This window comes from Cricetulus griseus, chromosome 8 (assembly GCF_003668045.3).
Source record: "Cricetulus griseus strain 17A/GY chromosome 8, alternate assembly CriGri-PICRH-1.0, whole genome shotgun sequence".
Taxonomy (NCBI): Eukaryota; Metazoa; Chordata; class Mammalia; order Rodentia; family Cricetidae; genus Cricetulus; species Cricetulus griseus.
Window position 1 is genome coordinate 21,448,592 of NC_048601.1, and position 24,464 is coordinate 21,473,055.

Here is a 24,464-nt window from a genome sequence, read left to right on the forward strand (position 1 = left end):
TCAGTGAGATGTTCATTATTTCCTGCTCGAAAGTGCAGTCACACATCAAGTTGTCTGTATGTGTGAATCTGATCAGGGCTACTATGATCCGGTGGTCCATCTGTCTCTATGTATATCAATGGTATGTTTTCGTTGTTGTTGTCTTTTCCTGACAGCGTTTCTCTATGTAGCCCTGGTTATTCTCGAACTCAGAGACCCACCTGCCTCTGCCTCTAGGGTTGAGATTAATGGTGTGCATCACCACCAGCCATTATGCTTTCTTTATGTACTGGAGATTGAACCAGGGCTTCACATATGTTAAGCATATAGCCTACCACAGAACTACACCTATGGTCTTGTACATGTCTTGGTGTCTAATAAAGCTCGTGTTTCTGTCTGCGTCCTTTTTGAGAATATCTTCTTGAGAATCAGTGAGATGGCTCAGGGGTAAAGACACTGGCTGCCAAGCCTGATGACCTGAGTCTAATCCCCAGGACCATGGTGGAACGTGGAAGGAAAGAACCTCTACACAGTCATTTTGGTACATGTGCACACACACATACAGATAAATAAATAATAAATTTATATATATATATATGTATACATTCATATATACATACATACATACTTATATTTCCATGTACCTTCTGACTGAGGGGTTTAAGACTTCATCTCACACTGTGTAGGTTGGCCTTGAACTCAGAACAATCCTCCTACCTTGGCATCTTAAATGTTGGTTATGATAGGCACAAGCCATCATATCTGGCTTCAAGATGTCCTGATACCCTCCATTTTTGAAATTTCGGGATTCATATTTTACTGACAATTTTGGTATTGGGTGAGAGATGCTGACTTTGTTTCAATCTAGTTTTGCCTCTGTCTGATTTTATCAAAATAGTTCTGGTCTCATAGAATAAGCATTCTAAGTTTTCCTGTTTTCTGGAAAATGTTTTATAAAATTTAAATGATCTACACTCTTCTTAGTTATCACCCTAGCTTTTAACAGCTGAGCCACCTCTGTAGCCCATGATGTACAATTTAAAAGTTTTGTACAACTTGCCTTTAGATTATTAGTTTTTTTTTTCTGAGAAATGATCATTTTATGTAGCCCAGGCTTTGAACTTGTGATACTATTTCAGCCTCCCAACTCTTGGAATTATAGGTGTGTGCTATCATTGCTGGCTATAAAGTCATTTTCTTTTTAAGATTTTAGGCACATGCTTTTAATCCCAGCGCTTGGAGGCAGAGACAAGCTAATCTATGATATTTAGGCCAGCCTAGTCTACCAAGTGAGCTGTTACACAGAGAAACCCTGTCTGGAAAACAAAAAAAGGATTTTTAAAAAATCTTATGCCAGGCGTTGGTGGCACACGCCTTTAATCCCAGCACTCGGGAGGCAGAGGCAGGCAGATCTCTGTGAGTTCAAGACCAGCCTGGTCTACAATAGCTAGTTCCAGGATAGGCTCCAAAGCTACAGAGAAACCCTGTCTCGAAAAAACCAAAAAAAAAAAAAAAAAAAAAAAAAAAAAAAAAAGCAAGCAAACTAGGACAGGCTGTTGACGGTGAATCAAGACTAAATCTCAGAGAATTTCTCCTTTCTCTGTCTTCTGTCTTTGTTGCCTTCTTTTCTAAGCCTCTTCTCCCCCTCTCCCCAACACTCTCACACAAGTATGTAACTCACACTGGCCTGGAACTCACTACTCACTACACAGCCTGGACTACCTTTGAACCTAAGATCCTCCTGTCTCAGCCTCCCAAGTGCTAGACGGCAAGCATGTACCACTGCGTCTACCTTTGAGAAGTGATGGAACCAAATAAGCGAACACTCGGATCCCGTGCTCCTTTGTCTCACAGGTTACTTAGGAAGCTCACACTTCTAGGCCTCTGTTTCTCTCTCTCTCTCTCTCTCTCTCAAGATATGAGGTCATTCTATGCGAACTTTCTATTCGTATGCCTCAGCCTCCGGAGTGATGGCATTACAGATATGCACCAGTACATCTGGCTTTACCTTACATTGAAAGTTTTCTGTAAGGATTTTTGGGTTTTGTTGTGTTTTTTGAGACTTGCTCTCACTATGTAGTAGTTCTGGGTACCCTGGAATTCCCTATGCAGATGATGCTGGCCTGCAACTGAGGAGTCCACCTGCCTTGCCTCCCGGGTGGTGGGATTAAAGGTGTGCACCACCACCCCAAGATTTTAAAGTTTTTTTAAAGCAGGGTCTCTCACACTGTAGCTCAGGCTAGCCTCGAATTCAAAGCAATCCCCCTGCTTCCGTCTCCTGAATGCTGGGATTACAAGTGCCCATCTAAACCCTTTTTTGTTTGGTTGTTTTTTGAGACAGGGTTTCTCTGTGTAGCTTTGGAGCCTATCCTGGCACTCTCGATCTTGTAGACCAGGCTGGCCTCGAACTCACAGAGATCCGCCTGCCTCTGCCTCCCGAGTGCTGGCGTTAAAGGCGTGCGCCACCAACGCCCAGCTCCCATCTAAACCCTTTTAATTTTTAAATTTCCTCACCTGCCTCCGTTCCACTAACACTTTCCTCCTGTCAACTGAGATTCCAGTCGTCAAAACATAAGGACTACTGGGTGGTAACCAAGGCCACACAAGTGTGGTCACCAAGTAAAGCTCTGAAAACTTCACGGAAGAAAACGGTAAAAGTCCGACCAATCCATTTCCCCCGCTTTACCATTTGCTTCCTTTTGAGACAGGTTCTCAAATAGCCCAGACTGGCCTGGAAGGTGCTATATGGCTGAGGCTGATTTTGAACTCCTGATTGGATACCCCCCCCACACCCCGCCTCTACCTCGCAAAAGCAAGCATGAGCCACCACTCGGGGCCCCTTTGCCTTTTAAAACTCCTCTTCTTAGCCGGGCGTGGCCTTTAATCCCAGCACTCTGGAGGCAGAGGCAGGAGGATCTCTGAGTTCGAGGCCAGCCTGGTCTCCAGAGCGAGTGTCAGGACAGGCTCCAAAGCTACACAGAGAAACCCTGTCTCGAAAAACCAAAAAACCAAAAAACCAAACTCCTCTTCTTAAAAACACGCGTGGCTCAACTACCCGAGCCGCGTCTACCACTAACTCGGGCACGCGTCCCTGCGACGCTAAGTCGCCCAGAAACTCCGCGCTGCCCTGGGCTCCGCCCTGCAGCTCCCGGGGGGTGGGGTGGGGAGTGGGGGGCGTCCCGGCGGCCCCGGCGTCTCCCCGCGCTCGCAGCACCGCGCACCCACCGCTCTTCCCCCGAGAACCCTCTCTCCGCAGAGCGGAAGCCCGCTCGTCCCGAGCCGCCGTCGGAAAGCGGAAGCGGGCCCCAGCCGCCCGGAAGCCGCCTCCCGAGAGCGGAAGGACGGCCGGAAGCTGCCCATAGAAGCGCGCGGCTAGAGCGGCCCTGCGGGAGGTGGCAGGAAAGGCTGGGAGCAGCCGCCGGAGGTGACGGAGCGGCCGCTCGCCCGCCCGCCCGCTCGCCCGCCCCGCCCCGCCCCGTGCGCTGGAGGACGAGGCTTCCAGGTAGCGGCCGCGGCCGGTTCCAGGGTACGAGCCCGGCCCCTCCGGTGCGGAGCCGCCGGTCCTGGGCGGCCTCTTTAAGGGAGGGGTGGAGCCGCGAGCGCGGGGGGTGAGGTCACGTGGCCGCGGGCACGTGCAGCACACGCGTCCCGAGCCGGGCGGGGGTGCGTCGTCGTTAGGGTGGCACCATGTGCCACCGCGTCCCTCACCGCCGCCGCCGCCGCCTCTGCCGCCTCTGCCGCCTCTGCCTGCGGGCCCAGCGGGGTGCACGCGGGGCGGCTTGCCTTTAGGCCCCGGACCCCCGCGCAGGGTGGGCGTGGCAGCCGGGCCGCGGCCCACTCCAAGGAAGCTAGAGCTGGATTTTTTTTTTTTTTTTTTAAGACCTCTTGACCCGATTTCTCACTGCAGAGGTGGCTGGCTTACTGATTGCCTCTGGAGTGCGGTTCCCTGCCCTCGAGCTGACCCGTCCCCGCCAGTGCCCCGGGCCCCTGAGCTTCACGATCGATCCTCTCTTCCTTGCAGCTCCAGACAACTTGAGACCAGAGCGAGCCCCCGCACCTCAGTGCAGCCATGAGCGCCGAGGTGAAGGTGACAGGGCAGAACCAGGAGCAGTTTCTGCTCCTTGCCAAGTCGGCCAAGGGGGCAGCGCTGGCCACACTCATCCATCAGGTGCTGGAGGCCCCTGGTGTCTACGTGTTTGGGGAACTGCTGGATATGCCCAATGTTAGAGAGGTGGGTTGCTTGCCCGGGTAGTCCAACCGAGAACCTTGGGGCCCAAGTTTCTTCCAAGAATGCCTGGGCTCGTTTTGTAACCAGTAAGCCACTCAGGTCAACAGGGTGTTGGTAACTAACCACCAGTTAAATAAAGGTCTTTCATTTCTCTTTGGAGATCAAGGGGGTCTGTAAATCTAACGTCCCCTCCCTCTACACACATCTTTTTGAGACAGGGTTTCTCTGTGAAGACCCGGCTGCCCTAGACTAGTAGTAGTAGTCATCGTCTGGCTTGGCCTTGCACTTGTGGCAATCCTCCTGCCTATTAGGCCTTCTGCCGGATTTTAATTTTTTTCTTATTTAAAAATGTGGAACGATTCACGAATTTACGTGTCATTTTTTGCTCAGGGGCCATGCTGATCTCTGTATCGTTCCATTTTTTGTGTATGTGCTGCCAAAGCAAGCAAGGATTTTGTTGTTTTTCCAGACAAGGTTTTTCTCTGTAACAACTGTAGCTGTCCTGGAACTTGCTTTGTAGACCAGGCTGGCCTTGAACTCACAGAGATTCAAGTGCCTCTGCCTCCTGAGTGCCGAAACCAAAGGCATGTACCACCACCCAGCTGGATTTTTTAATTTATAAGCAAAAGTACATGCCATTCAGAATACTGCTTGTAAGTTCAGCCTGTCCACCAGTGTGATACCTCTTAATAATCATGTCACCAGCTCAGTAGTGGAGGGGTATCTTTAATCTCAGCACTCAAGAGTCAGAGGGAGGTGGAGTTCTGAGTTAGAGGCCAGCCTGGTCTACAGAATGAGTTTCAGGCCCGCCAATGCTGTTACATAGAGAAGCCCTGTCTCAAAAAAAAAAAAAAACAAAAACAACAACAACAACAAAAAAAAACCAAGGCCTGGCAGTGGTGGCACACACTTGCAGAGGCAGGCGGACCTCTGTGATTTCCAGGTCAGCCTGGTCTACAGAGCAAGTTCCAGGACAGGTTCCAAAGCTACAGAGAAACCCTGTCTCAAAACAAAACAAAAAGAAAAAAAAAATGTCACCTTGATCAGAGAAACCTTATTAAAAGGCTCACTTTTCTCCTAAAAATGGTGATGAGAAACTGGAACATGACTCAGTTGATAAGAGTGCTTGCCTAGCATTCGTGGGGCCTCGGGGTCCTTTTCAGAACTTGGGATGCTAAGGCGGGGGATCACAAATATTGGGCCAGCCTATGCAACTTAGAGTCCATCTCAAAAAGGAGTAGGGATGTAGCTCAGTGAAAGAGCCCTTGTCTATAGCATGCAAGGCTCTCTATAGCTTGATTCTCAGAACTGCAAAAAGGAAAAAAGTACTGCCTCTCAACAATTACAGAAGTAAAATTATGGGAAAGTCTAAAGCCTCCTAAAAATGTAAAGATGAGCATATTATCATGCTATGTTACCTCCCCAAGTGTCGAATATACAAATTCGTTTATGGTAGATAATGAAGACAATGTCTTCTTCCCAAAGACAATGGTAAACTGCTATGAACACAGCAAAGAGCATCAATAACAAATGGCCAGTCAAGAGCTTGAAGTATAGAGCAAATGGATGGCCAACACTGTGTCACTGGCCTCTGTCCTGAGAGGCTAACAGTAGTGTGGCTAAACTGAGCCGAGTTTTAAGAGGCCTCTGGTTGAATTAGAGGATATAATGTGTTTTGGGTTGCCGTTTATAGAAAACTGGCGCTATCTTTTGTTCCTGATTTTATCTACAGTGAACTAAAGTATAGTTTTAAGATAAGTAGAAGAAACATTTTCTAATTGCCTTACAGTGTTTAGTATTCTGCAAAATATAAGGCTACAGGTTTGCCCTTCAAGCTTGTATTCAGTTAAAGAGATCAGATAAATGGATGAAACTGTGGAAGACAGTTATTTAGCAAGAGTTTAGTTTGAGGGCTGCAATTCTGCTGCATCCTTGTAGGCTAATGGATGCTGGGTCTCTGGCCTTATTAAAAACTATTGTTAGTTAGGTGAGATGCTGCATGTCTGATATGCCAGGATGAGTGAGCGGTGATTCGAGATACTGGTGGATGATGTAAGACCACCTCACTGAGGACAGTCAGAAGCAGAGGCCACAAATTCTGTGCCCTCTGAGAGCCAAACTAACTTACAATATCTGATGTGTGTGTATGATACACCAAACACCCCTGATTTAGAGTAGGAATTTGATGCATAGCATAACAAAAGAGCTCGAGGTAGGAGTGAGCCCTCAGCAACAGTGTATGCTCGGAAATGTATAGAAGGCCTTTTGGTGAACCAGGATAGGTACTCTTGGGAGGATGGGTCAGAAAGTTGAGTTCAAATAGCTCCTTCTTGTCACTTCCCTGATGTTCTTGCAGTTGGCAGAAAGCGACTTTGCCTCCACCTTCCGGCTGCTCACAGTGTTTGCCTATGGGACCTATGCTGACTACTTAGGTAAATGGGGGCTGGAGCTGTGGAGCTATGGAGACAGGGGAAGGGTGGTTTCTGGAGAGACTTGGAAGAAATTTCTGGGGTGCCCCACTTAGATGGCGTAAGTGAACCTCTGGGCAATCTAAGACCGTAATTGGTGCAGAAAACTTGTAAGAAACTGCTAAAAATAAGATGCCTGGGCTTCTGTCCCCTTCCCTAGCTGAAGCCAGGAATCTTCCCCCACTTACCGAGGCTCAGAAGAATAAGCTTCGGCATCTCTCAGTTGTCACTCTGGCTGCCAAAGTCAAGGTAAGTGACAGTCCTGCCGCCTACCAGTCCAAAGCCAGAGACTGCCTATTGTTTGTCACTGGGAGTCTCCACCAGGACAGCTGTTGACCTCACTCTGTCTAGGTCTGAACTGAAACTCCATTACTGCAGTCATGGAGGCTGTAGTTTCTCAGTTTGAACCTAAGTTCTAAGTTACCATCTTTTGTGTTTGGTGTCAAAATAGATACTGGGATCCTGATAATCCTCGTTCATTCACCATACAGAGTCCCAGGACAACAAAGCCTCAGAGCTAGAAATGGGGTTCTTCCCCTGGAACTGCCAGGCTTGTGTGCTACAATAAGACATAATGTGTACCTCAGAAGTGTCTGTGTCCCTGTGGGCCCAGCTTTTTGTTACACTACACCACGTGTTCCTAGTCTTCACTCTCCCAGGCATTAGCTAGAATTGAGTCCTGGTGACTTTTGTTGGGATCAGACTCACAATTGAGGAGGCCTCAAAGGTGAGGCCAGTTTGTAACTTGGCTAAGTCCAAGTGTTAAACAGAGTAACTCCAGACCCCTCCTATGTATAGTCCTCTGATGTCAAGCTGATGTAATACAATATCCTTAGCTACTGCCAAAGAAATGGCCCAGGAAGATGTCGCACTCTTTCACTGTGCTGGGGCAAGTGGGGCATAGTAGGGTAGCATCTCTGTGTGTTAAGAGTGTCTTTTTGAGTCTGGGGTCATGTCTTATGTAATCCAACACTTGGGAGGCTGAGACAGAAGGATTAGTGTAAGATCAAGTCTAGCCTGGACTACATAGTGAGGTTCAAGCCAGCCTGGGCTATAGAATAAGAGCCTGGGTCAGAGTACATTAAAGAAAAGGAAAAAGAAGGAAGGATTGTCCTTTTCTGATGATGTTTTGAGGTGGTGATACGTTTGCTTTAGAACTAACATTTCCTGGGAAATGGTTTAGAGATAGGAATGGAGGACCTGTGGGACTCAGCAGTGGGGAAAAGAGGGAGGAGGATATGGAAAGTCCTCTGCTTTTGAGCCCCACAAACCCTGGTCTGACCCTGGACCCAGTGTATCCCATATGCAGTGTTGCTGGAGGCCCTTGCCCTTCGTAACGTGCGCCAGCTGGAAGACCTTGTGATCGAGGCCGTGTATGCAGATATCCTGCGGGGCTCCCTGGACCAGCGCAATCAGCGGCTGGAGGTTGACTACAGCATCGGGAGAGACATCCAGCGCCAGGACCTCAGTGCCATTGCCCGAACCCTGCAGGAGTGGTGAGAACTTGTCAGGCCTTAACCATCCCCTTATGTGAGCAGGAGAGAGCAGGGATTGGGCTGCAGAGGGTTAGTCCAATTGGAGAGAAAGAAACCAGTACTTTGCTCTGGAAGCTTCTGAGGGAACAAGCTTGAAGGAGATGCTGGGTGCTAAGAGGCAGGATTGTTGGAGCAGTAATTGGGGTTCTTGGGGGTTCTTCATGGGAGGTTTGTCACTGTCATAGGCACATAACACATGGGCCATGGGTCTCTCTTCCAATTTCTTCTTTGTATCCCTATAACTTCATTGTGACCTCACTTTGTATCCCAGGCTGGCTTTGAACTCAAAATCCTTCTGCCTCTGCCTCCCAGTATTGAGATTACAGGCATGCACAGTTACACACCACCGTGCCTGGCACTCGTGTTTGTGTGTGTGGTAGAGGGGTGCAGGTGAAGGCAGGTACTCACAGAGGCTAGAGGCGTCAGATCCCACTGGAGCTGGTGGTTGTGAGCTGCCTGGTGTGGGTGCTGGGAACCAAACTCAGGCTCTCTGGAAGAGCAATGCATCTTCTTTACCACTGAGCCATTTCCCCAACAGCGCCCAGCCCCACCCACGCTGTGTGTGTCACTCAGCTACTCCCTTATCCCTTCCTTCTCCTACTCCAGGGGGTTTGCTGATGAAAATACTGTTGTAGCTGGTTCCCGGGTGCCTGGTGAGGGCTCCCAGCCTTGGCAGGGGTTTCGAGTCCAGCTTGGAGGCTTGCTTTTGAGGTTTTGTTTTGTTTTTAGGAGTTTATGATCACAGGCCTCTTCTGCTAACACTTCATCTGCTCTGATTCCCACAGGTGTGTAGGCTGTGAGGTCGTGCTGTCCGGCATCGAGGAGCAAGTCAGCCGTGCCAACCAGCACAAGGAGCAACAGCTGGGCCTGAAGCAACAGATCGAGAGTGAGGTAAGCAGGTAGGGAACAGGTCAGCTACAGCTACTGCCCTGGGCTCCTGGCCTGTGCACGTGCTGGATGTGGCTGAGGCAAACTGATAAGATAATCAGGATCTGTCAGGTTCTGGACCTACTTTGCTATCTGCCATTCCTTTCATCCTGATAGGTTGCCAACCTTAAAAAAACCATTAAAGTTACAACAGCGGCAGCTGCTGCAGCCACTTCTCAGGATCCAGAACAACACCTGACCGAGCTGAGAGAACCAGCTCCTGGCACCAACCAGCGCCAGCCCAGCAAGAAAGCCTCAAAGGGCAAGGGGTGAGCCCGTGCGGGGAGCCGCTTGCTTCTGGGTACCCCACATTTACCTCAGGGGCCTCAGCCTGGCTGCTCCACTTGCTTTAGTCATGTGCATGGGGTCGGGAATGGGGGTGTCCTCCAGGAATTAGGGGACCCCTTGCATCCCCTCTCTCTCTCTTCCCCTTGCCAGACTCCGAGGGAGCGCCAAGATTTGGTCCAAGTCGAACTGAAAGGACTTGTTTCTTCCCTGGGAATGTGGGGTCCCAGCTGCCTACCTGCCTACCCCTTAGGAGTCCTCAGAGCCTTCTGTGCCCCTGGCCAGCTGATAATCCTAGCTCATGACTTTTCATCTCCTCCACCCCCAAGCATAAGCCACATCCCCTATAGGGAGAAGGCCAGTCCAGGTCACGTCTTGTTGGTACTTGTTATGTGTTCCATTGCCTCTCTTCCCTGACACGCTTGCTCTCATCTTCACTCGGCACTGTGTCTGCCCATTACCCACGTCATCAACCAGGTTGGCAGTCCTATGGAGGGTGCTTTCTCTTCGCCACCCACAGGTGTTCTCTACCACGCCCACCCCTGCATGCCTAACCTGCAGTTCCTCCTTCCCTGTGCCTATTGGGCTGCACCTGAAAAGCTATTGGGAAGGGTGTCCTCCACCTTCATCCCAGCCTTAGAGTTCTGGAGCCAGTCTGCCATTCTGGGAGTCGCTGAACACTTTTCATCCCAGAATCCCATCACACTACAGTTGTTTCTTGTCCTGTCTCATCTCCTTGGGCCTGGGAATACTGTTGCTTCAGTGACCCCAGAGCCCCAGAACAGCTATTTTTGAGATGTTAAGAAATGGTTCTTTGTTAGCTAATCATCTTAGGAAACCCAATGGAAATCCTGGAATGATTTGTATTTCTTCTTGTGATTTTGGTGGGGAAGGGAATATAGATTGTATATTAAAAAAAAAAAAGGTATATATGAATAGGTCTATATATAACATGACACAGAAATAAATCTAAGAGAAATCTGTGTACAAAAATGCCAGGAACTGGGCCTCTTCTGTCTTTGATGTTTGTTAACAGGGAGAAGATCAATCCCAGTCCACTCTAAAGCCGAGTGCTGGGAAGTGAAAAGAACCAGATACTGTTTGCAGACTCTTGACTAGCAGCCAGGAGGCCTAGACCCTGGACAGATTGCTCCATACCTCAGCCCATGTTCAGAAGTAATGGGCACCTCCTGACCACCACCATGTCTTAACAGTGGAGATGCAGACTGACCATCACTGTCCCTACGCTCCAGGACCTGCAGTGTAGCCTGTTTCTTTCACCTTGTAGAATTACAAGGGGAGGTGTTGGTAGGGAATTTGAAATTTCACATTGAAAACGCATAAAACTATTAGCTTTGTTGATCTTTGGCCCTTTTGTCCAAATTAGAGTTTCCCAAGAAGTATGGCAGGAGATCGGCCTAGAGCACTGCTTGCTTCCTAGAGGAGGGGAATGCAGTTGAAGGTGGGCAGTTGAACCCTCACTTGGTGTGAAGTGTTGTCTCTGAGGGGCCTAGTGGGTCTGGTTGACTGGGCCTGTTGTGTTCTCTAACTGGGGATTTAGGAAATATCTCCTTTTTAAAAACAATTTTTTTTTGATAGGGATCTCTATGTAGCCCTGACTGTCCTTCCCTGTGTTGAGCAGTGGAGATGCTAGTCCCTGGCCTAGACTCACAGAGTGCTGGGATTAAAGACATATGCCACCATGCCTGACTATAGATAAATTACTCTTAACTGCTCCTAGCAGTCATTGGACTATAAAGTAGGGACAGAGTCCTGGTGTCTTGTTTTTGTTTGTTTATTTGAGGGTAGTTAATGGTTTTGAGACAGTCTTGTGCATTTCAGGCTAGCTTTGAACGCGCTATGTGGCTAAGGATGACCTTGAATTAGGACCCTCCTGTCTCCGGCTGGGTACTGGGATCACAGGTGTGTACCACCAAACCTGCTTTAGTTGTCACTCTTGGTTTCTCAGCTTTGTCCTAGATAAGCTAGTTGATTCTCTTGCTTCTGAAGTAAACACTTTTTGTCCCAGACCCTCCAGTGTACAGAAGGTGCCAGCTTCTGGTGTTTGAAGCCTGCCCTCTGACCCCTACCTATGCCCCAGTTTTTCCCTTGTAATTTAGTCATCTCTTTGTGGATGTTGGTTCCAGACCACTACTTCTACGTTTAACATTAACAGCTCTGAAATCCTAAGCTGGCATTGAATTGCCTGAGAAGGAGGCAGGGACTGTTCACGTCCCTCAGGACACACTAATGCAGTCTGGGTTTTTTTGTTTGTTTGTTTTTGTTTTGGGGTTTTTTTTTTTGTTTTGGTTTTTTGTTTTGGTTTTGGTTTTTCGAGACAGGGTTTCTCTGTGGCTTTGGAGGCTGTCCTGGAACTCGCTCTGGAGACCAGGCTGGTCTCAGACTTAGAGAGATCCGCCTGCCTCTGCCTCCCAAGTGCTAGAATTAAAGGCATACCACTATGCCTGTTGAGGGCTTGGGTGGTTTTGTTGTTGTTTTTGTTTTTTTGTTTGTTTGTTTTTTTCTCCCAAGACAGGGTTTCTCTGTATTGCTTTGGAGTCTATCCTGGCACTCGCTCTAGAGACCAGGCTGGCCTTGAACTCACAGAGATCCACCTGCCTCTGCCTCCTGAGTGCTGGGATTAAAGGCGTGCGCCACCAACACCTGGTGAGGGCTTGATTTTTAATCATGAAATGTGTTCAAAGGTTAAGGAGTCTATGTGCTCAGGACACTAGGGGAGCCCTCTAAACAAGAACGATAACCACATGCATACCCGTATGTGCTGGTCCTTCCTGTGTGGCACTCTTAGATGTCCAGCCCTAAGTCATGGAAGTCCAGCGTTCACATACATGAAACATGACAAATGATTAAGCCCCAGGGCCTGGAGGAAGACATGGCTCAGTGGATAACAGGTTTGCTGTGCAAGCTTGATGGCCTGAGTTCAGCTCCAAGAATCCACTGTAGATTCTGAAAGGGTGTGGCTGCAACCCCAGTGCTTCCAGCACATGGACTGTGAAGACAGAACACCCTGAATGGGCCAGCTAACCTAGCAATCACTGTATGGTGGAGGAATTGTGCTCTAACCAGGCATTCACTATGGGGAAAGGAGGGGAGTGTGCGTGTGCTAGCAAACTTTCAAATGAGGCTGACCTAAGATTGTTCTCTGGCCTCCCAGACTCACATAGACTTACAAAGGTTAAGCCAGTCATGTGGCAGTGGTTCATTCTTGTTCCAGCTTGCCAGGATGTGGCAGGAGGCTCTCAAGTTCAAGGCTAGCCTGAGCTACATAATAAGGTCCTTTCTCAAAAAAGTCCAACAGCTGGGGCCATATAGTTCGTTGGTAGAGTGTTTACCTACTGCTCAGAAGACCATGATTTTGATCCTTGATACCACCACCCTGTGTAGTAAGTACCTGCCCCCCTCAACTTGTGAGGCTCTCTCGACTCCAGGTCTGATAAAACGATGAGTTCCATCCCTGAGCCCCACATGGAATGAGAAGTAGCTCCTGCAGGTTATCCCCTGGGTGTGTGTGTGTGTGTGTGTGTGTGTGTGTGAGAGAGAGAGAGAGAGAGAGAGAGAGAGAGAGAGAGAGAGAGGAGGGGGACAGAGCATAAATAAATTTAATAGATTTAAAAAACAAGCAGAAGTTCTGAAGGCAGAGTAGCAGATGGTACACACAGATCATGCCTAGTCTCTCTTTTTCTTTGCTTGTTATATTTGTATTATTTATTTGTTTATTGGTTTTTTGAGGCAGGGTTTCTCAGTGAAATAGAACTTTCTCTGTAGACCAGGCTGGCCTCGAACCCACAGAAATGGGCCTGCATCTGCCACCCGAGTGCTGGGATTAAAGGTGTGTGCCACCACCGCCCAGCAAATTATATAAGTCTTAAAAAGGAACTTGAGATGGCTTAGTGGGTAGCCTCCCTCATGGCTTCATACACTCATGTGTACATGGTACAAACATGTCCACATACACTAAATATGTAAGAATCTCTAGAACGTGTTTTCTCTGCCGAGCGTGGCTCTCAGTTCTAAGCTGTAAAGTCCTGGGTATGAAGCACCCTTGTGGAGATGAGTGACAGCGTGGACTGCCCGAAGGTCGATAGATACTTCAGGGCTCTGGATAATAGGCAAAATTCCAGCCACCATCCCGGAAGGATGAGCAAAGTGAAGCTGACCACACAGCAGTGAGCAAGACAGAGCTTGTCTTTTGATGTTCTCCAGTGTGTGATTACAAATTGAAGGTTCATGGGCTAAGAAGTATTGAATGAGCTAAAAAATGGTTGACCAGGAAAGCCACATCTTGCCTAAAGTTTAAAAAAAAAAAAAAAAAAAAAAAAGGATATGGCTTTGGAACAGAATAGAGGCTGAGGGAGAAGATCAGGACCAGGTCCTAGATGCAGGACGTTAGCCTGTGACCCACTGCTCCGCAAAGTAGGAGATACCTGGGGCGGGCAATGTTCTGGGATTTGTTATGTGTTTGTTTGTTTTGGTCAGACAGTTGGTAAATATATATTGACTGAGATAATACTCAATATGTTGTGTTAAGTATTCTGGGCATTGGAATTTGGGGTGATTTTTTTTTTCTTGGCTGTTTGCCTGAATCTGTTTTCTGGAGCTGGAGAGATGCTTAGTTAAGAGCACTTGTTGCTGTTGCTAAGGACCCAGATTTGCTTCCCAGCTTCCACTCTTCCTAACTCCAGTTCCAGGGGATCTTCTGCCCTCTTCTGGCCACTCTGGGCACTGCACAGACATACAAGCAGCCAAAACACCCATGGACCTAAAATAATCCCATCTTGGGAATCAATAGGCACATCACTCTGTCCTTCTCCCATTATTGGACTTAGAAGCCCAGCCTGTGCCCCCAGCAAGCCAAACTCAGCACCTGTACTAAATAAGCTAGTTAAAAGAACCAGCTTGATAGTGGGAAAGAGGAAAGACTTATTCAGTGTGGTCACACTGGAAGAACAAAGAGAGAGCTCCAGTGGCCACCCCTGCACCCTGCTGCAGTCCGTCTTTGAGGTCCTGAAGTGAGATTAAGGTTTAAGTGGGGGCCAGAGTCATGCCTGACTAAGCAGTCTAGGTCAGGATGTGGTCCAGCCCGCCACTGACCCATCATCATTTCAGTAGATGTAAATCTCTTTCCAAGTGAAAAGTTTCCCTGCTGGCTGCCTTAGGCTTTAAACTTCTCTTTCCCGGCATGAAACTTATGGGGAAACCAGGAGGCAGGCAGATCTCTGAGTTCAAAGACTACAAAGTGAGTGAGTTCTAGGACAGCCAGGAATGTTACACAGGGAAACTCATGTCTGGGGGAGGGAGTAGGGTGTTGGGGGTGGATTCCAGTTTCTTGGAGTCCATTTTTTCAATTGATCGCCAAAGCAGGGGACCCAAACGTCTCTTTAGAATGTCCTCATCCCCTCCAGGTAGGTTACACCCCCAGATGGAATGCATGGATCTCAGAAAAGTGATAGTAGGAAGGATTCAGTATTCCACCATACCCTGTCCTTTATCGTTGCCAGAACTGGACTCAAAGGTAGCCTGCACAGGAGGGTGTCCGTGAGCCTCAGACTGAAATAGCTCTGCCATAAAGTCTCTCTTGCTGATTTCCCTAGGCTGTACCTGGACATTATGGCAGTAACAGCATAGTGGCAGTGGCTGGGCTGGCCACAAATGCTGAGAAAGGAAACGCAGTTGCAAGGATGTGTGCACACAAACATGTACCCACACTCACACCCCTAGAGGCAGCACCTAGACTCTGCATTCAGAAGACTGAGGTAGGGGTCATGAGTTCAAGTCTAGAATTGGTTATACAGCCTGACCTACACAGGAGACCCTGCCTCAAAACCCAACCTTTTCCTTCCCTACCCTCTTCTTCTCTGTATGCTTACCTCAAGATCATTTTAATTATAATCTTCCCTAGAGCTCAACATTAATTTTCAGTATATGGAGTTTATTTGTAGTATTTTATACTTGTCCTTCTAGAAATACATATGACAGCTAAACATAAAAGAAGGTTCTGGATGGTGGTGGCGCACACCCTTAACCCCAGCACTCCGGAGGCAGAGGCAGGCTGATCCCTGAGTTTGATGCCAGCCTGGTCAATAGAGCAAGTTCCAGGCCAGCCAGGGCTACACAGAGAAACCCTGTTTCTAAAAACAACAACAAAGAAGACTGGAAAGGGGCCTGTGTGCTGGTAACTTACCTCCATATTTCACTCAAGGTGATAAACAAAGTCTAAGTAGACAGTGATTAGTATATCTTCTGTAATCCCTAGAGAAGGACTTCGTAAGCCATACTCCTTAGGCTTTGTTAAGTCCACTACCTCACCTGGGGTGGGTGGGGTGTGTGTGTGTGTGTGTGTGTGTGTGTGTGTGTGTGTGTGTGTGTGTGTGTTTGGGGGAGGTGTTCATGTGTGGGTGGATACATTTGCACACAGGTATGCATGTGTGGTATAGGTTAAAGGACAACTTTGGATATTGTTCCTCAGGCACCATCCATGGTTTTGTTTTGTGTTTTTTATTTTTGGTGACACTCACTAGTGGGGGTCCTGTGGTCTCCACCTCCCCAGCACTGGGATTATAAATTTGTGCTGCCATTGTTTTTTTTAAATACAGGTTCTGGGTATTAAACTCAGTTCTAAGGCAAGCACTTTTACACATGGAACAATCTCCCCAGCCCCCACATTTTTTATGAATAAAATTTTGACATAATTATGCCTCATTTATTTAGATACTACATAAGGTTGCTTTTGTATCACGGTGTCTAAGTTGAGTGTTGGAACAGATATTGGGCCTATAAAGCCCAACATATTTATCATCTGGCCACAGAAGAAACTTGCCAATCCCTACCCACAACCACTAAAAATATGTGTATGCAGAAAGGTGATGAAATGACAGAGGGATTTAAAGAAAAAAGCAATACATTACTTGCAGGGTGAAGAAATAGAGGTCTGTAATCCCAACTCTTGGGAGGCAGAGGCAGGAATATCGCTAACCTGGGCTCCATAATGAGACCCTGTCTCAAATAGCAAAATAAAGGGGCTGGAAAAATAGCCTAATGGCCAAGAGCCTACGCTGCTCCTCCAGAGAACACAGGTTCTGTTCCTTGCACCCACACCAGGCACCTCCCAAGCACCAGCTCAAGGGATCCAGTGTCTCTGGCATCTGCAGGCACATGCACCACACATACCTATACATAAACTAATAAAAGGAGGGCTGGAGAAATGGCTCAGCCATTAGAGATTAGGCTCACAGTCAAAATGTCAAAAATAATAAAAATAAATCTTAAAAAAAAAAACTCAAATGAACCTGAGCAAATCTGGAAAGTGGTGATGGGAATTACAAATATGAGGCAAAAAACCAAACACAGTGATGGAAATAAATCAAACATATTAATAGCTCTTAAATATAAGTCACCTACCTACACATTCCAATTAAAACAGAATTCATCAAAACAAATTTTAAAGTGTTCAACCATATGCTATTTCCAAAAATCCTACAGTGGGTTAAAAGTAAAAGACTAGGGAAAATATACCATCAAACACTAAACAAAGTAAGTTAAATTGGGACCAGCAGGATGGCTCAGCTAATAAAAGGACTTCTGCCAAATATGATGTCCTGTTTGATTCCCAAGACGCGTAAAAGTTATTTTCTGGCGCGAGCACACGCGCGCGCGTGCGCACACACACGTGCACATAATAAATGCAAAAACATTTTAATTAAGAGCATGAGAGATGTCTCAGGTTGCTGAATGAAATGAGGTCATGACCGCTCCTAGGTCGGCTGAGAAGGGTTTCATTGTAGATATGAGGAGAGTTCAGCTAGAGGCTTCTGAAAGGGGCCTTCCTGACTGAGCCGGCCCTGAGAGTCAGGGGTGGCTGGGGGTGAGTAGGCAAAGACAGGAGCCAAGAAGTCTAGAGACTGCACAACTGCACGGCCAAAATGACCAGTTGATAATAGAACTCAGAAGCTGGGCAGGAGAAGGGAAGCCAAGCCCAGGGGGCGGGGTGAGAAGTGATGGGAGGAGCCACAGGTACTGAGTGACTCTTGCCCCAGGTTTCTTTGAGACCTGACAAGAGTACTGGCTGTTCTTCCGAAGGATTCGGGCTCAATTCCAAGCACCCACTTGGCAGCTCCACGGCAACCTGATGCCCTCTTTTGGTCTCCACAGGCACCAGCCATCACACATGTGGTACATGAACTTACATTCAGACAAAATACCCATATACGCATAAAATAACAAAGTAATTAAATTTTTTAAGTAAAAAAGAAAATTAGTTGTAGTACTATCAGTTAACAGATAAAAGGGGACATTGCATAATAGAAAAAAAAAGTTTAGGGCTGGAGAGATGGCTCAGAGGTTAAGAGCACTGACTACTCTTCCAGAGGTCCTGAGTTCAATTCCCAGCAACCACATGGAGGCTCACAATCATCCCTATGAGATCTGGTGCCCTCTTCTGGCATGCAGGCATATGTGGAGGCAGAATGTTGTATACATAACAAATAAAATCTTAAAAAAAAAAAAAGTTTGCCTGCCAGGCAGTAGTGGTGGCACATACCTTTGATCCCAGCACTCGGGAGGCAGAGGCAGGTGGATCTCTGTGAGTTTGAGACCAGCCTGGTCTACAAGAGCTACTTCCAGGACAGCCTCCAAAACCACAGAGAAACCCTGTCTCAAAAAAAAAAAAAAAAAAAAAGAGGAGAGGGCAAAGACCTGCTGGCACTGTGTTAGCAATGCTCGGGCATGATAGAGAGCCCTTCATGTTACTGTTAGTTTCAGCTGTCAACTTGACACAAAACTAGAGTACCCTGGGAAGAGGGACCCTCAACTGAAGAATTGCCAAGTTCAAATTGGCCTGTGACTGTACCTGTGAGGCATTTTCTTAATTGCTAGTTGATGTAGGAAGGCCCGTGCCACTGTGGGTGGTGTCACCCCTAGGTGTGTGGGTCTGGGCTGTGTAAGAAAGGGTATCAGAGCAAGTCCGGGGAGCGAGTCAGGGTACAGTGCTCTCTCACTGTCTCTGTTTCAGTTCCTGCCTCCAGGTTCCTGCTTGAGCTTCTGCTTTGGTTTCCCTTGATGATGAGCTCTAACCTGTAAGCTGAAATAAACCTTTTCCTTTCCCAAGCCGCTGTTGGTCAGAGTGTTTATCACAGCCACATAGAGAAACTGGAGTAGCAGCTAACCCTCAATAACCTCAATAACCAGCAACCGAACAAACAGCAAGATACAGATTTGAACAATTCCATCAACTAACAGGATCAACTTGACACTTAGCAAACATTCTGAGGCTGTAGAGATGGCTCAGTAGAGGACTGGGGTCCAAGTCTCAGCACACACGGTACTCAGAATTGTCTGTAACTCCAGTTCCACGAGATCTGATGCTCCCTTCTGGTCTCCATGGGTACCAGGCACATACATGATGCCCAGACATACATGCAGCAAAATACTCATACACATATATTTGTTTTAATTTTAAAAAGGTCAGATATGGTGGTGTACATGTTTAATCCCAGCACTCAGGAGGCAGCAGCAGGCAAATCTCTGTGAGTTTGAGGTCAGCCTGGTCTATGTAATTCTAGATCAGCCCAAGCTACATAGTGAGACCCTATCTCAAAACACAAAAACAAACCACCACCAGAAAAAAAAAAAAAAAAAGGAAGAGAGAAAAAATACTGTCCTCATTGTAGCAGAATACACACCCTTTTCAATTAGTAAAACCAATTATATCCTGTGTTGTAAATCTCAACATATTTAAAATAAATGATACAGAGCTGTGTGGAATTGAGTTGACAGAGTGCCTGCCTAGCATGCACAAAGCCCTGGGCTCCATCACCAGCACCAAATAAAGCTGGGTGTGGTCACACACACACACCTAGAATCCCAGCTCTCAGAAGAGAAGGTAGAAGGATCAGAATTTTAAGGTCATCCTTGCCTGCGTAGAGAGTGCAAAGCCAGCCTGGGCTATGTGATACCCAGTCTCTAGATAAATAAATAAACAGGGCTGGGAATGGATCTTAGCTCTGGAGTGCATTGCAGGACATGGTGATGACACCTGCAACCTCAGTATTCATCAGGCTTAGGCACAAGACTGCCACATATTTAGGTCAGTCTGGACTACAGAATGAGACCCTCTGGCAAACCAAAACAACGAAAAGCAGTAGAGTGCTCACCAGCCAGCACAAGACAGCAGGGTTAACTGTGCTATGAAACAAATGCTGAGAGAAGAGCTAGTCAGCATGGTGGCATGCGCCTAGAGTCCTAGCGGGAAGACCGAGATGGTAGCCCAAGGCTAGCCTGGGCTGCTGTTTCAAAACAACAACAAAAAAATATTCTTTATACTCTCTCTCTCTCTCTCTCTCTCTCTGTGTGTGTGTGTGTGTGTGTGTGTGTGTGTGTGTACGCACGTGTGCCCCTGCGCGCCTGTGCCCAAAGAGGCCAGAAGATGTTGGATCCCTTGGAGCTGGAGCTGCAAGTAGTTAGTTGTGAGTCACCCAGTGTGGGTGCTGGCATCTGAACTTTGGTGCCCTGCCATGGCTTCTGAACTTTGGTCCTCGACAAAAGCAGTCAGTGCTCTCAACTCTTGAGCCATCTCTCCAGCCCACAGGCCTCAAGCTTTTGATTTTCCTGCTCCTGCCTCCTGAGTAGCTGAGATCAGTCTTTCAATTCTGAAATTGATATGTATATCATAAATTAAGTCCCCTCTACTGGGAATCAGTTTGTTCCTTCCTACTACATTCTCCGTGAATTGGTATTTGTCCCTATTGAGAAATCAGGATGGAAATTATATAAATAAATTTTGCTGGGTTGGAATCAGGGCCTTGTACAAACCAGGAAGACCTCTGCCAACTGAACTAATATATATATATATATATATATTATATATATATATATATATATATCCTTAGCCCCAGGGTGTCTTTGCCTAAATTCCCTAAGAAGTGTAGCTTTGATTTCTCCCACCAAACAACTTCATCATCACCTTGACCTTTATTCCTGCTCATCTTTTTTTTTTTTTTTTTGTAATCTATACAGTGTTCTGTCTGCATATATTCCTGCAGGTCAGAAGAGGGCACCAGATCTCATAACGGATGGTTGTGAGCCACCATGTGGTTGTTGGGAATTGAACTCAGGACCTCTGGAAGAGCAGCCAGTGCTCTTAACCTCTGAGCCATCTCTCCAGCCCCTCCTGCTCATCTTTTAGAGCCCCAACCTCGGGCCCCATCACACTTTTCTAGGTCCCTTATCTCCTTTCTTCCTTCAACCCCCTCAGCCACTTGGTCAGCCTCCCGGCTGGAGGACACAGCCACTGCTGTCACTCAAGATGATGGTGCAGAACCTGCTGCAGCCCTCCAGGTGGCAGGGGACAGGCAAGAAAAGGCATGGATGCGATGCCGTCCAAGAGGCGGCACATTCAGGGAGGACGAATGTTACAGGGCTGAGGAAGGACAAGGACATCGAACTCACCTCTCTCACGGGCACCCGCAGGGCTTAGGCAGGCCAGGGGCCAGCAGCACTCCGTAGGGCAGATCCCTCACGGAAGCTTTCCCTCAAGCAGGACTCCCTTCTGTCTCCATCACTAGCGCTACTTAAGGATGAAACAACATGGTGTGGGAAACCAGCCACATAAGGGGTCTTCTCGGGCACCAGCAGGGGCTCGGTTTTTTCCCCTCCCAGGACCTATGACGCCATCCTTTCCCGTCTCCATCCCCTCTCCCACACAGCGTCACTCGCCTCTTCTTGCCCCTCCTATCTGAAGACCTTATGGTATAAAAGAGCAAGAGGTACTTGGGTGTGGCAGTACATGCTTCTAAGATCAGCTACTCAGGGAAACTGAGGTAGGAGTGAGTTCAAGGCTTCATAATAGGAACTTGCCTCGACAAAGACAGCAAAGAGGGCTACAGATGTAGTTGAGCGAGAAAGCGTGTGTCTAGTGCCACAATCATGTACGCACAAAGGCTGGGCATCCTGTCATACCTATCATCTCAGCACTTCACAGGCTGAGGTAACAGTGAAGTGGTAAGTTCAAGGCCAGCCTGGGCTACATAGTAAGCCTCTATTTAAAACAACAAAAACAAAACCTGAACTCCCCACTCACACACAACGAAACGGCAAGAGGTAAAGACTTCTCTGCTCTTGCCCCTAGGATAGCAGGAATGGCCTGAGCAAAGGTACCCTTGTCCTTGCTGCTTCCTCAGCCTGGAACCTCAAGAGTAAGACTTGTCTTGACATGTGTAATCAAGTAGACTTAAAATACAGGAGCTGAGCTGGGGGTGGTGACTCGTGATTTTAATCCCAGCACTCAGGAGGCAGAGCAGGAAGATCTGTGAGTTCAAGGCCAGCCTGGGCTACATAGTGAGTTCCAGGGCATCCAGGGCTATATAGAGAGACCCTGTCTCAAAAACCCAAAAATAATGCCAGGTGATGGTGGTGCATGCCTTTAGTCCCAGCACTCAGGAGGTAGAAGCAAGTGGATCTCTGTGAGTTTGAGGCCAGCCTGGTCTCCAGAGCGAGTGCCAGGATAGGCTCCAAAGCTACACAGAGAAACCCTGTCTCGAAAAACCAAATTAAATAAATAAAATAAAGCAGGTAGATACAGGCCAGGCAGTGGTGGTGCACGCCTTTAATCCCAGCACTCGGGAGACAGAGGCAGGTAGATCTTTGTGAGTTCGAGACCAGCCTGGTCTACAAGAGCTAGTTCTAGGACAGCCTCCAAAGCTACACAGAGAAACCCTGTCTCGAAAAAACAAACAAAACAGGTAGATAGATAAATAAATAAGATCTGAATGTACAGCACAGACTACTGGGTTTAATTTAGTTTCTTTTGAGACATTACATAGCCTGGGCTGGCATCCAGCTATTACAGTAGGTAGCCCAGGCTGGTCATGACTTCACAGTTCTTCCTCAGCCTCCTGAGTGAAGGTCCTGGGATTATAGGTGTGTGTCACCATGCCTAGAATATCTGTTTCTCCTACAGGTTGGTTCCTGATTCTCCAGGTAACAGCATCTATACAACTTGGACACGGAGTAAAGGACGATGGAGAAAGTACCAAACCTGGGCCATTATAGTAGGAGAGAGAAAAAAATCCAAACCACATCAGAGCAGAGCCAGAACACTTGTTTCCACTTGCCATTGCAGGGGGAGCTGAGACACGGGGGAAGCCAATGATGATGGTTTCCAGCTGGGAGAATGGATGGTTAGGGGCCAAGACCAGGCCAAGGGGATGACTTCCAGTTTGTGTCTGAAGTGTCTTAGGAGCTCTGAGGAGAGTGGGGACTAAGGGGCACCCCAGAGCACCAAAGGGTAGAAGAAACATCCGAAGCAGGACACTGTTTGGGACCTCATGCGCTGTGTCCCCCGAAGTCCATTCACAGTCCTGAGGTGTGACTCTGTGACTCCATGAACCCACGCCTCCAGTGTCTAGAAAACCCATATGCTGCAGGGAACTAGTGCTTAGAGATGGAGAGCCGCTCCTAAGTGGCTGAGCTTGGCTAGGTCTTGCTCATTAATGACTATACTCCTCTGCATTGCCCTGCTTGTCTCACACCCAGGACTTGCCTCTTCTGACCTGTACTTTTCAGGGGTGGGACCAGACCTGAATATGTCTCCTCAGTCTGGGGCTGAGAGGGTGTTGCCATGAGGCTGAGTCTGGATGGAGAGCTGACCAGAGTAAAATGCCAGCATTTTCAGGAGAGTCTGTCTTCCTTTCTTTCTTTCTTTCTTTCTTTCTTTCTTTCTTTCTTTCTTTCTTTCTTTCTTTCTTTTTCTTCCTTTTTTTGAGAAAGGGTCTCTTAGCAAGTGTGGTGGCACATGCCTTTAAGTTCTAGCATAAAGGAGACAGAAGCAGGCGATTTCTGAGTTCAAGGGTGTCCTGATTTACAGAGAGAGTTCCAGGACAGTCAGGAGTATACTGAGAAACCATCTGGAAAAAAAATGAGGAGAGAGAGAGAGAGAGAGAGAGAGAGAGAGAGAGAGAGAGAGAGAGAGAGAGAGAGAGACTTTACAAAGCATAGCCCTTGCTGTCCTGGAACTCACTCTGTAGACCAGACTAGCCTCTAACTCAGAGATCCACTGCCTCTGCCTCCCCTCCCCCATGCTGGGATTGAAGGGGTGCAGCATCACCTTCCTGCTCTTTGGCTGTCCCCCACTGTGATCTCAGAGGTGAGGTGCTGGGGCACCCAGAATGTTAGTTCTTCTGTAACTCAGTCTCCTACTGGCACCTCGTGTCCTACAGTATCTCTCCACAGAACACCACAATCACATGGCCCAGGCTGAAGCAAGGTTATAGTGACCAACCCTAGAGCAGGGACCAGGGGAAAATTAGTTCCCTTAGGGCCAGGGCTGTAGCTCAGTGGTAGGTCACTTGACTAGCATATGTAAGAAAGCCCAGGGCCTGTCCCCAGCACCATATATCTGAAACCCTGGACATGAATTAGTGTGGAACACTGGTTGTGTTGAAGCCAAGGTCCTTGCCCTGTTCTAGTCCGTCCGGCACTACACTTGAAAGCTGACTGTGGTAGCTCAAGCCTGGAATTCTAGCACCTGGGAGGATCAGAAGTTCAAGGTCATCTTCAGCTCTACATTGAGTTCAAGGCCAGCCTGAGCTGTATGAGATCCCATCCCACAAAAGGAACAGAATCGAAAGAACACTGAAATGCAGATGGACACCAGAACTGTAATGCAGAAAGAGGCTGGGCATGAAGCACACCTAAGATCTCTTGCAGCAGGAATGTAAGTACATAACTGAGGCCCAGGTAAGTCAAAACCTGACCAAGACCTAGTTAGAGGTAGACTGGCCTGGGGACCAAGCCTCGGGTCTTCAACCCTGGCAAACCGTGAGAGCTACTTCTACACTCACGAAGCCTGTGCCTCCCTTCCCATGTGAGAGCTTACATTGAAGGGCTGGAATGACTTCAGTTTCAACTTCAAAACCCAGGCGAGGCTGCCCCTGCAGGCACGCATCTCCACCAACCTTCTAACCAAGATTATTATTCTGGGCTAGCAAGTCAGGGCTTAAATGTTAGGCTCAATTTCATCTCTGTGCT

The 24,464-nt window shown here is 47.8% G+C and overlaps 1 protein-coding gene and 1 pseudogene across 4 annotated transcripts; one reads left to right on the forward strand and one right to left on the reverse strand.

The window, feature by feature from the left end:
• Positions 1-3,338: 3,338 nt before the first annotated feature.
• On the forward strand, positions 3,339-10,784 carry Cops7a (COP9 signalosome subunit 7A). 4 transcript variants are annotated; one of them, XM_027428267.2, is made up of 8 exons: positions 3,339-3,481; positions 4,001-4,210; positions 6,564-6,639; positions 6,836-6,924; positions 7,969-8,171; positions 8,996-9,101; positions 9,255-9,406; positions 9,576-10,784. In XM_027428267.2, exons 2-8 carry the CDS (start codon positions 4,049-4,051, stop codon positions 9,613-9,615), a joined length of 828 nt encoding a protein of 275 aa, XP_027284068.1. In that variant the 5' UTR covers positions 3,339-3,481; positions 4,001-4,048; the 3' UTR covers positions 9,616-10,784. The 4 variants fall into 4 exon arrangements, with proteins under 4 accessions (XP_027284068.1, XP_027284071.1, XP_027284067.1 ...); XM_027428270.2 differs by having other exon boundaries at positions 3,357-3,505; positions 10,459-10,784; XM_027428266.2 differs by having other exon boundaries at positions 3,358-3,505.
• Positions 4,552-4,652, reverse strand: LOC113836952 (annotated as a pseudogene).
• Positions 10,785-24,464: the final 13,680 nt, after the last annotated feature.

Excerpts from the sequence above, each read along its gene's own strand:
- Cops7a (XM_027428267.2), top strand. The coding sequence starts at position 4,049 with ATGAGCGCCGAGGTGAAGGTGACAGGGCAGAACCAGGAGCAGTTTCTG. Across the intron at positions 4,211-6,563 it reads ATATGCCCAATGTTAGAGAG|TTGGCAGAAAGCGACTTTGC; the intron begins GTGGGTTGCTTG and ends ATGTTCTTGCAG. Across the intron at positions 6,640-6,835 it reads GACCTATGCTGACTACTTAG|CTGAAGCCAGGAATCTTCCC; the intron begins GTAAATGGGGGC and ends CCCCTTCCCTAG.